At 53.1% G+C, this 15,855-nt stretch overlaps 1 protein-coding gene across 1 annotated transcript; it reads left to right on the forward strand.

Annotated features, from left to right (window-relative positions):
• The first annotated feature begins 10,147 nt into the window (after positions 1 to 10,147).
• Positions 10,148 to 14,477, forward strand: UBE2S (ubiquitin conjugating enzyme E2 S). Its single transcript, XM_025423880.3, has 4 exons — positions 10,148 to 10,373; positions 10,918 to 11,065; positions 12,120 to 12,310; positions 14,007 to 14,477. Exons 1-4 carry the CDS (start codon positions 10,371 to 10,373, stop codon positions 14,334 to 14,336), a joined length of 672 nt encoding a protein of 223 aa, XP_025279665.1. The 5' UTR covers positions 10,148 to 10,370; the 3' UTR covers positions 14,337 to 14,477.
• Positions 14,478 to 15,855: the final 1,378 nt, after the last annotated feature.

Genomic DNA, 15,855 nt, shown 5'->3' on the forward strand with positions numbered 1-15,855 from the left:
ATCAATCAGGGTTCTCCAGAAAAACAGAGCCAATAGGATGTGAGTGTATGTGTGTGTAGATTCATTTTAAGGAACTGCCTCACAATTGTGGGGGGCTGGCAAATCCAAAGTCTGTGAGGCAGGTCAAGAGGCTGGAAATTCAGGCCAGCTTTCTGTGTTACAGCCTTGAGACAAAATTCCTTCTCTAAGTTACTTCAGGTTTTGGTCTTAAGGCCTTCAACTGATTGGACGAGGCCCACCCATGTGATCTAGAATAAACTCCTTTAATTGAAGTCAACAGGTAGAATTAATCACATCTACAAGGGGCTCCTGGGTAGCTCAGTTGGTTAAGCATTGGACTCTTGATTTTAGCTCAAGACATGATCTCATGGGTCTTGAGATCAAGCCCCACATCAGGCTCCACACTCAGTGGTGTGTCATCTTGAGATTCTCTCCCTCTTCCCCTCTCCATGCTCAGATAAATTAAAAAAAAATCACATCTACAAAATACCTCACAGCAACATCTGGACTGGTGTTTGACACAACAGGTAGGAACACCACACCCTTCTTGTGGGGAGGTGCCCACTACTAGGTTGCTGGAGGAAGAAGTGTGATCTGTGTTTGAAAGAGCCTCATCCCCTTCAGTATGGTTAAGTGTTCACCACTGGCCAGATCGCACTTACTCAGGGTCACTTGCTTGGTTAGAGATTAGCAGGGCAGTAGGGGATGCGTGTGGTGTATTCAAGTACTGCTGTTATGTTCACTTTTTTTTTTTTTTTTTTTTTTTAAGATTTTACTTCTTCATGAGAGACATAGAGAGAGAGAGAGGCAGAGACACAGGCAGAGGGAGAAGCAGGCTCCATGCAGGGAGCCTGACGTGGGACTCGATCCCAAGACTCCTGAATCATGCCCTGGGCCGAAGGCAGGCACTAAACCGCTGAGCCACCCAGGGATCCCTGTTGTTTGTTTTTAAAGATTTTATTTATATATTCATGAGAGACACAGAGACATAGGCAGAGGAGAAGCAGGCTCCCTGCAAGGAGCCCAATGTGGGACTCAATCCTGAATCTCGGGGTCACGACCTGAGCCAAAGGCAGACACTCAATCACTAAGCCACTTAGGCATTCCTGTTATGTTCACTTGTAAAGTGTCCCCAGTGGTGATTATAAGGGTTGACTGCATATTCTCAGGAATCACCTTTAAACAAAAAAAAAAAGATTTTATTCATGAGAGATACACAGAGAGAGAGGCAGAGACACAGGCAGAGGGAGAAGCAGGCTCCATGGAGCGAATCGGACATGGGACTTGATTTTGGGTCTCCAGGATCACACCCTGGGCCGAAGGCAGTGCTAAACCACTGAGCCACCTGGGCTGCCCATGGAATCATATCTTTTCATTAGTGTTTTTGTCTGCAGATAATTAGGGGTGGGCCATGCTGTGCACCTGAGCCTGGGTTTACCAAGCACTCACAGATTCTCCTCCTAGATGCACAGAGGGCCCATACTTCCCTGCCCCCTTGAGCTCAGATGTGCCCTTGTGACCTGTGTGGAGTGGGAACCGAAGTACCTTTCCAGGTAGACACTTCTGAGAGCCAGTGTGCAGATGGATCCTCCTGGGGAAAACCCTGCTATGCTCACTGGCATTCTCTCAGGTAGTACCTGCTTTGCCGGCCTGGGCCCAGAATAAGAGTGATGCCAGATAGGGACTCCAGCCAAGCTTCAAAAGGTATGTGGTGTGAGGGAGGAGTAACCCTGTTCCTTTAACAACTGGGCCTTTGAGGCTACTCATTACTGCAGCATAGTGGGGCCTATTCTGGCTCGTATGGTTTGCCTGTGGAAGGGAAAATGGACATCTAGAGTTCGTCAACATAAATTCTTTTGTGCTTCTGAATTTTTGTGTCAGTGTACCACCTATTTTTTAAAAATCAGTTTGAGGGCAGCCCCCGTGGCGCAGCGGTTTAGCACTGCCTGCAGCCCAGGGCATGATCCTGGCGACTCCTGGAGAGCCTGGATCGAGTCCCACATCAGGCTCTCTGTATGATGCCTGCTTCTCCCTCTGCCTGTGTCTCTGCCTCTCTCTCTGTGTCTCTATGAATAAATAAATAAAATCTTTTTAAAAAATATTTAAAAATAAATAAATAAAAAATAAAAATCAGTTTGAACTTAAATGTAAGGGGTGCAGGCTTAGACTGGCATTCCCCTCACTGGGCACAGGCCCAGGAGTATGCCAGGCTTGTCCCTTGGCCCTACAGGGTGACCAGCTTCCCACTCAGAGTTGGAATGCCAGGGCTTGAAGGCATGCATTTTCCATTGAACACGGCCTGTATGTCAGTCCCCTACTTCATCTGTGTTCCACCAGGAAGAGAGCAATCTGATCCACATACTTGCTGTGCAAGTCAAGGATCAGAGTTGACATGAGCATTCCTGCCTGTGCGGCCTAACATGCTTAATCTGCAACTCCAACCAGTCAGTCAACACAGCCCCTCTGCAGCTATTCTTAACCTGTTTGACGGGGAAGGTTTGCGTGCTTCTGAATTCTACACCAGATGTCTGCATATGCTACTCCCTCTGCATCTTTTCACTTTGTGCTTTGAATCATTTCAAACTTGCAGAACAGTTACAAGAGCTTCTGTATACCCTTGGCCAATTCACTGGTTGTTAACATTCCAACACACTGTTTTAGGATTTCCTTTCCCTATAAAGATTCTTTTTTTTTCCCCTCCAGAGGCATTTGAGAGTAAGCAGCATACGTCAGACCCCTTGATCCCCAAAGGGACATTTCTTTTTTTTTTTCTTTCTTTTTTTTTCTTTTTTTGCCAAAGGGACATTTCTGAAGAACAAGGACATCCTCTCACACATCCACAGTACAATGATCCAGTCCAGGCACTTAACACTGATAGAATCCATGTTTGACAAATGATAATTTTCTAATTTTACCATTCCTCTTGCATTGGCCAGCATTTGTGTGTGATCTTTTCAGGGAAAAGGATTCAGGACCTTCATCAGGCTGTGAGACACCAGTGATTCCAACAACAAATTCACCATAATGTTTAACTGCGGCAGAGTATTGCATAGCCTGTCGACTCATGGAAGTGGCATATCCCAGTGCCTATCCATACACGTTCCAGTTTTCACCATTTTTCATTATTATAAACAACACCCTGAGGGACATCTTTTTTTTTTAATTAATTTATTTATTTATGATAGTCACAGAGAGAGAGAGAGAAGCAGACACACAGGCAGAGGGAGAAGCAGGCTCCATGCACCGGGAGCCTGACATGGGATTCGATCCCGGGTCTCCAGGATCGCGTCCTGGGCCAAAGGCAGACGCCAAACCGCTGCGCCACCCAGGGATCCCATCTTTTTTTTTTTTTAATTTTTATTTATTTATGATAGTCACACACAGAGAGAGAGAGGCAGAGACAGAGGCAGAGAGAGAGAAGCAGGCTCCATGCACCGGGAGCCCGACATGGGATTCGATCCCAGGTCTCCAGGATCGCGCCCTGGGCCAAAGGCACATCTTTTGTGTATCACTTGGTGCATTCACTCCTTTTTTCCTGGAATGAGCTCCCAGGACAGGAATGTCCGAGTTGGAAGGCAGTGTGTTTTAAAGATTTGCTACTAAGGGGCACCTGGGGGTCTCAGTCTGTTAAGCATCCAACTCTTGGCTTTGGATCAGGTCATGATCTCGTGGTCTTGAGATCCAGCCTTGTGTCGGGCTTGGCACGCAGCCAAAAGTCTGCTTGGGATTCTCTCTCCCTCCGCCCCTTCCCCCATCTCAAATAAAATAAATAAAATCTTAATAAACAAATAAAGGTTTGCTACTCAAATGCCAAGCTGCAACCTCAAGAGCCCTGTCAGTCCACGTGTGTGAGAACTCCAGCCTGCTCCCATCCTCACTGGCACTGACCTGTTTAATCTGGGTGTGCATCAGAGTCTACGGGCTTTGCAGCCATTAAAGGAAGCCCCCAGGGCCGTAAAGTGTGTTTGTATCCTTTGTAGAGACTGCCCTGCTTTCTAGGACTGAGCCTGCAGGGGGCCGGGCATGCATTTTATTACCAGCGCATCCATCACTAGAGGGACAACCTGATCCATCTCAGGCAAATTCACTAATCAATGAAGGGCCCTCCCACCCAGGAGAGCTCCAACTTCTGCTCTCCGGACAAAAAGGGAACACGGCTCTTGTTAATCACCTACAGACTATGAGCTTGGAGATTTTGAGGCCACCAAGGGCAGACACAAAGGGCGGCCTCGGAGATGAAGATGGAGGCCCTTACACACGGGAAGATGCTCAGCCACGAGGGGAGGAAAGGAAGTGCTCAGAAAAGAGAAAGCACCTGGTTTGCCCATGGTGCTTTTGCAGACTGCAATGTTCAGGCTCATTCCCGCATCAAGACAGTGACGTCAGTTGCATCCCTGCCTGGAACGGTTTCCTCCAGATCTCCACAAAACGTGCTCCCTCGCATCCTTTAAATCTTTGCTCCAATTCATCCTTCTGGATGAAAGTCTACCCTGACCACCCTGCATCAGATTCCCTCCTCTATGCTCCTGACACTCCTTACCCTGCTCTAAGCTTTCTGGTAACTAGTGTCATTTTGCACTACCAACTTTTCTTACAAACTAGACCGAGACGTTCCCAGGTTCAGCACCAGGAGTCCTGCAGCTGGGGCAAACCAGGACAGCTGACCACCCTGGCTTCTGTGCTTACTCGTTTACCATCTCTCTCCTGACTACATGAAAGCCCCACAAAGCCACTGTTTGGTTTCCTGTCTTGGTCATGGATACAGCCCAAGCACCTGGAACAGCACGTGGCAAACAGCTGGCACAAAAAAACACAAAGTAAAAACAAAACTCAAAACAAACACTTGTTGAATGGACGGGTCCTGATTGGGGGGTAGGGGTGTCCAAACAGAGGCCACTCGACAGAACTGCAAACACATATGCTCTTTCTGCAATCCCACTCTAGGGACTTCTCCAGAAAAGCTCAGGACTGTGCCCACAGATCAACGCTGAGGTGTGTTCACAACAGCTTCTAGCCACAGATTGAACCCAGCGTGAATGCCCACTGGCCAAAGAATCCTAGAACCTTTCCTTTCTGGAGCAGTGCAAGCAGAAAGTCTCCACACACCAATGGTGTGGGATGTGGGGATCCACCCCAGCCCAAACCACAGCCCCCAGCTGCTAGGTCTCCTGCCTCCACTCCCATCCACACAGCACCCGGAGCTAGTGTCACTTTGAATACCAAACCCCCTCACTCAGACTCCTCACTGGTTCCCTAGGGCTCTGAGGAGCATGGCCTGACGCCCTGAGGAGCCCAGCCCCTTCTCCCACCTCCATCCACACCCCATCTACACACTTTACCCATTTAAAGCACACAATTCAATGGTTTTTCATCTACTAAGAGAGTTGTGCAAGCATCACAATCTTAGCTTTTCAGCAGCCAAAAAAGAAAATCTGCACCAATGAGCTACCCCCACCTGGCTCAGGCAATCACTGTATGGATAGATTTGATGATTCTGGGCACTTCATGTCAATGGGATCATAAAATACATTGTCCTGGGGCACCTGTGTGGCTCAGTGGGTTAACCAACTGCTTCAGCTCAGGTCATGATCCTGGGCTCCTGGGATCAAGCCCCACGTTGGGTTCCCTGCCCAGCGGGGAGCCTGCTTCTCCCTCTCCCTCTGCCCCTCCACCCTGTTCATACTCTCTCTCTCTCAAATAAATAAAATATTTTAAAAATAGACATAAAATATGTGGTCCTTTGTAACTGGCTGCTTCCCCTCAACATACTGTTTCTGAGTCTTCCTCCATTTTGTAGCTTTCGTAAGAACTGCATTCCTGGGAACCCTGGGTGGCGCAGCGGTTTGGCGCCTGCCTTTGGCCCAGGGTGCAATCCTGAAGACCCGGGATGGAGTCCCACGTCGGGCTCCTGGTGCATGGAGCCTGCTTCTCCCTCTGCCTGAGTCTCTGCCTCTCTCTCTCTCTGTGTGACTATCATAAATAAATAAAAATTAAAAAAAAAAAAGAAAGAACTGCTTTCCTTCCTGCCACCGTATGACATCCCATGGTGTGGTGATACTGCAGCAGATCTGTCCATTCATCAGCCGGTGAGCTTCTAGGTTGTTCCCACCTTCCAGTGATCATGAATAATGCTGCTATGAACATCTGCCTATGACTTTTTATGTGCACATGTTTTTATTTCTCTGGGGTAACACTAGGGATGAGAATTGCCAGGTCACATGGTACCTGATGGGTGAACGTTTGAGGAAGTGCAAGAATGTTTTCCAAAGCAGTGGTACCATCTTCTGTTCCCCAGTTGTTGGTAAGAGTTCCGTTTTCTCCACATCCTCTCCAACACTCGCTATTATCTGACTTTTTTTTTTTTTTAATTTTTTTTTTTTTAATTTATTTATGATAGTCACAGAGAGAGAGAGAGAGAGAGGCAGAGACACAGGCAGAGGGAGAAGCAGGCTCCATGCACCGGGAGCCCGATGTGGGATTCGATCCCGGGTCTCCAGGATCGCGCCCTGGGCCAAAGGCAGGCGCCAAACCACTGCGCCACCCAGGGATCCCTTATCTGACTTTTTTATAATAACCAGCCTGGTGGCATGAAGTGGGATCTCATCGTGGTTTTAATTTGCATTTCCCTGATGGTTAATGATGTTGAGCATTTTGTCACATGTTTACTGGCCATCTACAGATCTTCTTTCATTGCTACCACCCTTCCTTCTCAGGATTACTGTGACACCCTCCTCCTGCTGCCTGGCCTCTGCCCTCACCACCCCTCTTCTCTATCCAGCAGTCCAGGTATCTGGAAAGATCAGAGTCAGACCACAGCACTCCTCTGCTCAAAGCCCTGCAGTGGCTCCCTATTCCCTCAGAGAAAAGGCCAGAGTTCTAACCATGGCTTCAAAGGCCCTGCGTAATACCCCTACCTTGACCGCACACACTTCAGCCCCCCACTCCCTACCTGTTCCACCCACGTTGGCCTCCCTGCAGTCCCTCCAATGTGCTGATCCTGTGGTCCAGCAGTTCCCACTGCCTGGAATGCTCTTCCTCTGACAAGTGCATCACTCACTTCCTGCCTTCCTTCAGATTCCAATTGGAATGACACCTGCTTGGTGAGGCCTACCCTGGCCGCCTGGCTTGAAATTCACCATGGTGCCCATATTACCTCTCTCCTCTATGTCTTCTTGCTCCCTTCCACATATCCTAAGTTCTACTTATTTGTGGGATTTTTTTTTTTAAGATTTATTCATGAGGGGGATCCCTGGGTGGTGCAGCGGTTTGGCGCCTGCCTTTGGCCCAGGGCGCGATCCTGGAGACCGGGGATTGAGTCCCACATCAGACTCCCGGTGCATGGAGCCTGCTTCTCCCTCTGCCTGAGTCTCTGCCTCTCTCTCTCTCTCTCTCTCTCTCTCTCTGTGACTATCATAAATAAATAAAAATTTATTTTAAAAAAAGATTTATTCATAAGAGACACACAGAGAGAGACAGAGACTTAGGCAGAGGGAGAGGCAGGCTCCACACAAGGTGCCCGATGTGGGACTTGATCCTGTGACCCCAGGATCACGTCCTGAACCAAAGGCAGATGCTCAACTGCTGAGCCACCCAGGCGTCCTGTGGGATTGTTTTATGTCTGCCTTCCCCTGCTACAGGGCAAACAGGTACCCCATGCACCCAGAATGTTGCCCCACACACAGGAGGTGCCCAGTAAATACCTACTGAATGAATGAACACCTTCGATCTGTCAGGCACTCTCTGCTAGGGGCTCAGCAGAGTCCCTGTTCTCCTGGGGCTGATCCACTCAGAGGTAACATGATAAACATGTAAGCAATCAAGAAATGACAAATTCTAACAGACCAAGATCAAAGAGGCTGAAGGGAACAAGTATGGGAGTGAGAGGGAGGGAAGATGAGAGGAGCCAAGGCCCTGAGAAAAGAGAAGGAGGAGACTCATGTCCATGTGTGCTCAGGTGAGACAGCCTGGCTGATACTGGAACCAACAGAAAGGCAGCCCAGGGGGCCGTGGGGACAGAGTATGCTTATAGCAGTTTGGAGGTTAGTCAAAACATAGTGGGCAGAGGATGGTGCGTGTCGGGATTCGGATTCCCAGGCTTGGTAAACACTGACCTAAGTATGACTGGAACATGGCCACCCCCCTTGGTCTGCAGGTTGGCTCGGCAGAACTGAGTAGTGGGTCTGGTGTGCTGACCCACACGTCAAGGTGGCTGTTCAGGGCATAGGTGGTCCTTCCCTCTCCCCCACACCAGGTCCTGCTGACTTGCACTGAGCCCCGTCACTGCTCGCGACCCCATGTGCCTCCACCTGCATGGCTGCCAGGGCCTTCTCTTGGGTCTCTCTATTCCTGCCCATGGGCCAGATGGAGATGTGCTCTGCTCAGAGCCTCCAGCAGTTCCTCCTTGACTGAAGGAAAGAACACTGCTTACTGCGGCCTGAACTTGTGATCTCACTGCTTCTGCCCTAGGCACCCTCCACTCGCCAAGCTCGCTTACCCAGCCTGCCAGCTCCCTGGTGGTGCCTGAAACTCAACGGCTGTGATCCTCTTTCCAGGACCTTGTGCCTACGGTTCCCTCTCACTGAGTGCTCTTCCCATAGACCTTCCCATTGCCCAAAGCACTCCGCCACCCCGTTCTGTGCCCCTGGCCCTGATGTACCCTTCTGCAGTCTATCACCCTCCAACAGGACAGCGTATTCTTGTCTGACTTTCCCAGGAGGATGGAAGCCTGATGACAGCAGGGCTTTCTTCCCTTTACTATGCCGATTCTCAAAGCATCCTGCCTGCACAGCCCCAGTGCTCGAGTCCAGAGTGGAATCCTACTGCTATCCATTGGACAGGGTTGTCACAGCAAGTGTGACCATGACTGGGCTCACCAGGCTCGCTGAGGAAGAACAATGTCGGTCCCACACTGTTATCCTCTTTGCCGTGGCCTTCCGATGACTACCTCCTCAGCCTTGTCCCTGCTGCTGGGTTGTGGTGGGGGGCGGGGGGAGGGGAGAGCTGAGAACCCCTTCCTTCTGTGTCCTTGTGAACTCCTCAGGGGGAGTCCCCTGTACCCAGCATACTGAGACTGACGTTCAGTGCCTGGCCAATCCTCCACAACTGTGGGGGTCCTGTTCCCGGAGACTGGGCCCCACACATGAGAGTACTGGTGGTGCCAGGGGTCTTCCCATTCCCATCAGGGTCAGCACAGGCCTGCAGAGTGGACACCGAGGCCCGTCGGGGACACTGCATCCCCAGGGCAGGCGTGCAGGGCAGAGGCCCAGCGCCCCTCACTGTCAGGGCCGTGCCTCGACCTCCCTCCTGCACGTCACGAAGGGCCCCAGCGGCCGTCTCCCACGTGGGGGTTAACAGAAACCCGACGTCCTGACTGACGCCCGGCACGATTGCCGGGCCACCAGCGGTTCAGCCCTCGCGGCAGCGCAGCCGGCTCTTTCGCGCCACGGAACGCACCACGCGGGTCACCCGGCACTACCCGCACAAAATGGCGCCGCGCAGAAAACTGTAGCTGGCAGAGGAGCCGGCCGGGGTCCGCGCGTACCTCATTTGCATATACAAAACTGACGGATTTCACTGGCTGCGAGCGGCTTGGCCTTCACTGGGAAGAGCCCCATTGGCTATCCTCCACCCCTCCCCGTCCCCTGGCTCCGCCTTCTCCGCCAGGGTCTGCCGCGTACGAGCCTCGTGACGCCATTCCACGATTGCGCGTCCCTATTGGCCAGGGAGCCTTCCATCATCCGTTTAACCCCCCCTAGTCCCGCCCATCCTCGCCCCGCCCCGGCTCCGCGGCCGACCGTTAGCCGCGTGCGCGATTTCCTGGGCGTCAGTGCACGCGCGCGCACGCCGGGCCAGGGAGGTGTCTCATTCAAACGATCCAATCAGCGGGCGCGTTCCCCCTCGCGTCTTCTGCTCCTCCATCATCCCGCCGCATTGCCCCCATTCTCCAGGAACCCCATTACGACCCCCGCGCGTCCCCATTGGCCGGCCCGCCGCGTGCCCCCCTCCCCAACTTCTCCTGAGTCTTCTTGCAGCTTACGGGAAGGGAGCGAGCGCCTCGAACGCCTAGGGCCGTGCGCGGTGACATCACGGGTCAAGGCGCGGCACTCCGGGACCGTGGGGGGGGTGTGGCCTACAGGCGGCTATAAAAGGGCGGCGTTGCGCGCGCGGCCGGCTCAGTGCGGCCGGGTACTTGGGGCAGGCGGAGTTCTAGGCGCGCTGCGCGGCGGCCGTCGGAAACAGCCGGGAGCGGAGCGGGGCCGCCGGGGCCTCTCCAGGGCCACAGCGGCAGCAGTTGGGCCCCCCGCCCCAGCCGGCGGCCCGGAGAGAGCAGGAAAGGGGCCGGGGGGACCCGCCCCCGGCCAGCCACAGTCATGGTGAGCGCGGAGGCCAGGCCCGGGTTAGGCGGTCGGGGGGCCCCCGCTGGAGGAGGAGGCGGGGTCTCAGGAGCCTCTCGCGGACCGTGTGTATTGGGGGGTGTCCCGGGCCTGAGATGGGTCACAGGCCTTCCTGGAGGCGGGCAGGAGTGGAGGCTGGGCGTCTCGCAGGTTCCCCGAGGGGAAGGCCGGGCTGAGCCCCGGAGAGGGCTCTCGGGCTTTGTGGCTGGGCCGTGGGGGTTCCGGGAGCAAGGTATTCGTCTCCAGCCCTGACTGGAGGTTTCTTCAAGGTTAGGTAGGGGAGGGGGCCGGGGTAGGCCTCGGGCACAGCCGGGATCTTTTTTGGAGGGGGGATACCGGACCCACCCGCAAGCCCCTTGAAAGACCGCCCCCATTTTTGGCGAGAGGCCAGCCTGGGACGACCCTAGAAGCGTACTGGGTGGGGTGTCTGGGGCTGCCGGGTCAACACCAGGATGGCCCTAGCATCCTATCTGCGGGAGGCCCTGGCTCTGCCGGTTGCTCACTCCTTTTTCTCTATGTCCAGAACTCCAATGTGGAGAACCTGCCCCCCCACATCATTCGCTTGGTGTATAAGGAGGTGACAACGCTGACTGCTGACCCGCCTGATGGCATCAAGGTCTTTCCCAACGAGGAAGACCTCACTGACCTGCAGGTCACCATCGAGGGCCCTGGTGAGTGTGGGACTGGAAGGAGGATGGGTGTGCTTATAGATATCTCCCCATCAGTACAAGAGTAGGTCAGAAAGGCAGACAAATAGCGTATGATTTCGCTTATACGTGGAACCTAAAAACCAGAACTAGAACAAGAATAGGAACCCCCTGTTATAAGTTGGCTCTGCCAGGTGCTGGAGATACAGTGGTGGGCTGCACAGAGACACACAAATAACAGAGCATTGCGTATATTTTTCCTGCAGGGAGTGAGAGCATTTAATGGGCACCTTACTGGGGTTTGTCAGATAGGGGTTCTCTGGGACCTGGAGGGTGGGCCCCCAAGACAGGGGAGGGAAGCAAGCCAGATGCAGTGTCACAGGAGGGAACAGTAATAACCAAGTGATCGCACGTGACTGTGGAACCGTGCAGGGATGTAGTGAGCTGTTGTCACAAAGTAAGCTGAGAGGCGGCATGAGCATGTGGTGGAGGACCTTGTGATGGAGAACCTGGTCAGGAGCGGGATGTGGTGAGGGCGTCATTGCTCCCAGATAGGGGAGGGCCTGAGGCAGGTGCCCTGGATACTTGGTAGGAACAGGAAGAAGAGACCGATGAACGTTTAGGGCTTGCAGGAGTCTGGAAGGAGTTCAGAAAGGAAGCCATTGGCGGATTTAAAGCACAGGTGATGACTGCAGTGTTCAGTTGAGAGGAGGGGAGGACAGGTTCAGGAGGAGACCAGGAGGTCAGCTGCCCAGGCTACCACGGTGCAGGGTATTGTGGGGGGACCAGGGCGTGAGGAACAACATGGGTCCAGAACCATTCACTGAGGTGGGCAGGCGGGAAGACCCGAAGTGACAGAACAGTCCCATCACTTGCCTACAGGCCTCCCAAGGAGATGGAAGGCAAGTGAGTGGGAATCTTGGGAAGGGTACATGACCAGGACACTTGGGAGAGAAGAGGCATCCAGGGGTGGCTATGGGGCCCCTGGGAACCTCGCTTCTGGTGGAGGAGGTATCAAGGCACTGGCCTCACAGAGAGTCCTGAGCCTCCTGACTGAATCCCCTCTCCCTCCCTCCAGAGGGGACCCCTTATGCCGGAGGCCTGTTCCGCATGAAACTCCTGCTGGGGAAGGACTTTCCTGCCTCCCCACCCAAGGGCTACTTCCTGACCAAGATTTTCCACCCCAATGTGGGCGCCAACGGTGAGATCTGCGTCAACGTGCTCAAGAGGGACTGGACAGCTGAGCTGGGCATCCGGCATGTCCTGCTGGTGAGTTCTGAGATGGCCCAGGCCTCCTCCCTCCTGGATGTCCCAGTGATGTCAGAGCCATGGTGCATTGTTTCTTGTAGTAAAACTAACTCTGAAGTAGTTGGGAGTTTCCATATAAAAAATCCAGATTTCCAGCTGGAAAGTTCTGGGAGGATTGGCAGTGCTTTACCCAGGACACTAAGTATGGTTGTATAGGTGGTGCAGTACCTGGGGTACCTTTGCTGTAGAACAAGCAATGGGTTTGTATAATAGGATACTTTCTGATAGTACAAGTCAAGCATTTGGTTAGGGGTGTTGGGCTTTTTCCTAATCTATAACTTATGATATAAAATTCAACATTCTAAGTATACAGTTGTTGGGTATATAGTAATCACAAAACTTGTGCAACCGTCACTGCTATAGTTCTAGAATATTTTCATAAACTTCTGTTTCTCAAACAGCAGTGATTTGTACCACCAGGGACGTTTTGCATTGTTAGGAGAGGTTTGTAATTGTATCTAGCAGGGGCCAACCAGGGGTGCTGCTCCACAGCCCCAACAGAGCAGTATCAGCCAAGCCAAGATGGAGACACCCATGATCCCCAAAGGCCACTCCCCACCCCACTAAAGCTGAAGAGATGTTTTTTAGGGGCACCTGACAGGCTCAGTCGGAAGAGTATGCAACTCTTGATCTTGGGGCCTGGGATCGGGAGTTCAAACCCCATGTTAGGTGGAGAGCTTACTTAAAAAAAAAAAAAAAAAGTAATTTTGTTTTTAATGGAATTGCTGATGAGCCCCAGTGGCAGATGGTGGGGGATGGGGAAACTGAGTTTCCTTCAGGGCACTTGGGGAGAATTGAGCTCCTAGGTAAACATCTTTTTCTCCCTGGAGTGTCAGCCATGGCTGCCAGGGATCCTGGAGTAGAGCTCACAGAGTCACTCTGTGTCCCCAGGTGACCCCAGGGAGCCACAGTGCGGAGCCTGGGTTGGTGCTCACCCGGGAGTGAGCTGCGAGAGGGGCCTCTGGCTGTGGGTTCAGTGGTCAGGATTTGGCTGTGGTCCTAGGTCCCTGATGACCATTGGTGATGTTTGCTGGGTCTGGTGCTTTGTCACAGCAGCAAAGGGGGAGCAGCTCTCACTGGCCTCAATCGCAGGTGACAAAGGTCTTGTCACCTGGTTGAGGCTAGGTGTGTTTTGGGCTTCACAGGCTCCTTTTCCCAGTGGCTGAAGGTAGAGGTGGAATGGACACCATGGTGACCCTGGTGGAGGGGCCACAGCTGGTGTGGCCATGTTTACCTGCAGGGTGTCCCTGTGCTTGCAGCTTCAGCCTACTCCTCGGTTAAAGGGGGCTCATGAAGGGTATTGGGACTGGCTCCCTTCCTTGGCCTCCCTCTGGGTGCTCCTCAAGGATAGTCCTTCTTTATTGACATCCTGGTGCCTTTCTCGGCTATGATCCAGGCAGCTGGAGTCTAGCTGTGCACTTGGGATCCTGGTAGATCCAGTGGTGACCACCCTGAGTTTGTCTTGGGACTCCAGAGCCCAACATTGTCCTAAATTGTCTTAAATTGTTCCCGAGCAACCTCAGTCAAGTTCCTTCTGTGGCCTGTGCAGGGGAGGACACAAGTGGGGGCTGGGCCAGAGCCTACTTGGGGACTGGTGTTGAGAACAGGGAACAGCCACTCTGGGTGTCTGGCCCTGACCTGGCCCATCTCCCCACAGACCATCAAGTGCCTGCTGATCCACCCCAACCCCGAGTCGGCCCTCAATGAGGAGGCAGGCCGCCTGCTCTTGGAGAACTACGAGGAGTATGCCGCCCGCGCCCGCCTGCTCACAGAGATCCATGGGGGTGCCAGCGGGTCCAGCAGCGGGAGCACCGAGGCGGGCAGGGCCCTGGCCAGTGGGGGTGCCACCCCCTCCACTGACCCCATGGCCCCGGGGGGCCCAGGTGGAGCCGATGGCCCCATGGCCAAGAAGCATGCGGGTGAGCGGGATAAGAAGCTGGCAGCCAAGAAAAAGACGGACAAGAAGCGGGCACTGCGGCGGCTGTAGTGGGTTTTTCTCCCGGTTCTACCCACCCCTGACCCCAACCCCCAACTCTGTCTCTAAGTTATTTAAATTATGGCTGGGGTGGGGGAGGGTGTGGGGGCACTGGGACCTGGATTTGTTTTTCTAAATAAAGTTGGAAAAGCACCTGCTCTGCCTTGCAGACATCCCAGGACCACTGCCTCTGCCACACTGGGGCACCGCCCCACCCCTGCCCTTCAAGCTAGGCACAGGGCTGCAGCGTAGAGCCTATTGGAAGTCTGCAGCCAGCTCTGTCCAGCTGCGGCGCTGCGGGGAGGGGTCCCATGTCCCACCTGAAAGCTGGGGAGCTGGGCCTGCTCTTGATCACACCTGTCCTTGTTCTTTCCTGAAGTCGGTGTGTGGCTTGGCTGTGTCCCTGCCTAGGACAGCCAGGTGACAGGTGTGGACCTAGCTGGTTGCACCTATCACCTGATCAGCTCAGGGTGACAAAGCACGTTCCATGTGTATTTCTGCATAAGTAGCCTCAAGTCCCAGGCCTGAAATGACACCCATCCAGTCACTCTGCTGCTCTGCAGTGTGGGCACAGCAAGCACAAATCCTAGGTCTTCAAGCTTATGGTGGGTTTCCGTCCCACCCACTTGGAGGAGCTCAGAAGCTGTCCTCTGCTCTTGGAAGCTCCCTGGGTCATTCCCCCACGGCCCTTCTCAGCCTCAGGTGTCCCACTTGAGGGCCAGGTCCTTCTGAGAGGCTCCACTGATTGGGTGTGGCCACCCAGGTAGTCCTGTTTAACCCCCCAGTGACCTGATCATGGACAGATTCTGCCGCCACCCCCCCTCCCACACACACACCAGGGAAGGGGCAGGTTAGCTTCGTGTACACGGAAAGTGTGTCTCGGACTTTTGTTGGGCCAGACGTGAAGACCACAAAACCTGAGTGGTAGGAGGGGTGGAATGGGGTCTGGGCACGTTGTAACCTTTATGAAGGGACAGACTAGAGGCAGCCAGCTGGCTTTTTTTTTTTTTTAAGATTTTATTTATGAGAGACACACATAGAGGCAGAGACATAGGCAGAGGGAGAAGCAGGCTCCACTCAGGAAGCCCGATGTGGGACTCGATCTGGGACTCCAGGACCACAACCTGAGCCGAAGGCAGTACTGAACTGCTGAGCCACCCAGGCTGCCCAGCCAGCTGGCTTTAAATTGACTTGTCCCACTAAGAAAAATTATAGTCTTCTCAAAAAATGCTAATGGAAAGAGGAGGGAAAGCATGTCTACATAAAGACTTGTACATGAACTTTCAGAGTTGCTTCCTTAGTAATTGGTGAAAAATGCAAACAGCCCAAATGCTCAACAGATTAACACAGAGAAATCATGAGTTCATAGAAGGAAATCCTATTCAGCAAAATATTCATGCCAAAAATGGCATGGATGAATCCCAGAAATACTCTTTGCTAAGTGAGCTGTATACAGAAGTATACGAAATACCTGGTTCCACTTAGATGAAATTCCAGAACAGGCAGTGTGACTCAGGGGCCAAAAGCCTGG

Source organism: Canis lupus, chromosome 1 (genome assembly GCF_003254725.2).
Source record: "Canis lupus dingo isolate Sandy chromosome 1, ASM325472v2, whole genome shotgun sequence".
In the NCBI taxonomy this organism is placed as follows: Eukaryota; Metazoa; Chordata; class Mammalia; order Carnivora; family Canidae; genus Canis; species Canis lupus.

What these genes read in the sequence shown, in the direction of transcription:
- UBE2S (XM_025423880.3), top strand. An exon ending in GGTCACCATCGAGGGCCCTG is followed by an intron (nt 11,066 to 12,119) that starts GTGAGTGTGGGA and finishes CCCTCCCTCCAG; the next exon opens with AGGGGACCCCTTATGCCGGA. An exon ending in GCATCCGGCATGTCCTGCTG is followed by an intron (nt 12,311 to 14,006) that starts GTGAGTTCTGAG and finishes ATCTCCCCACAG; the next exon opens with ACCATCAAGTGCCTGCTGAT.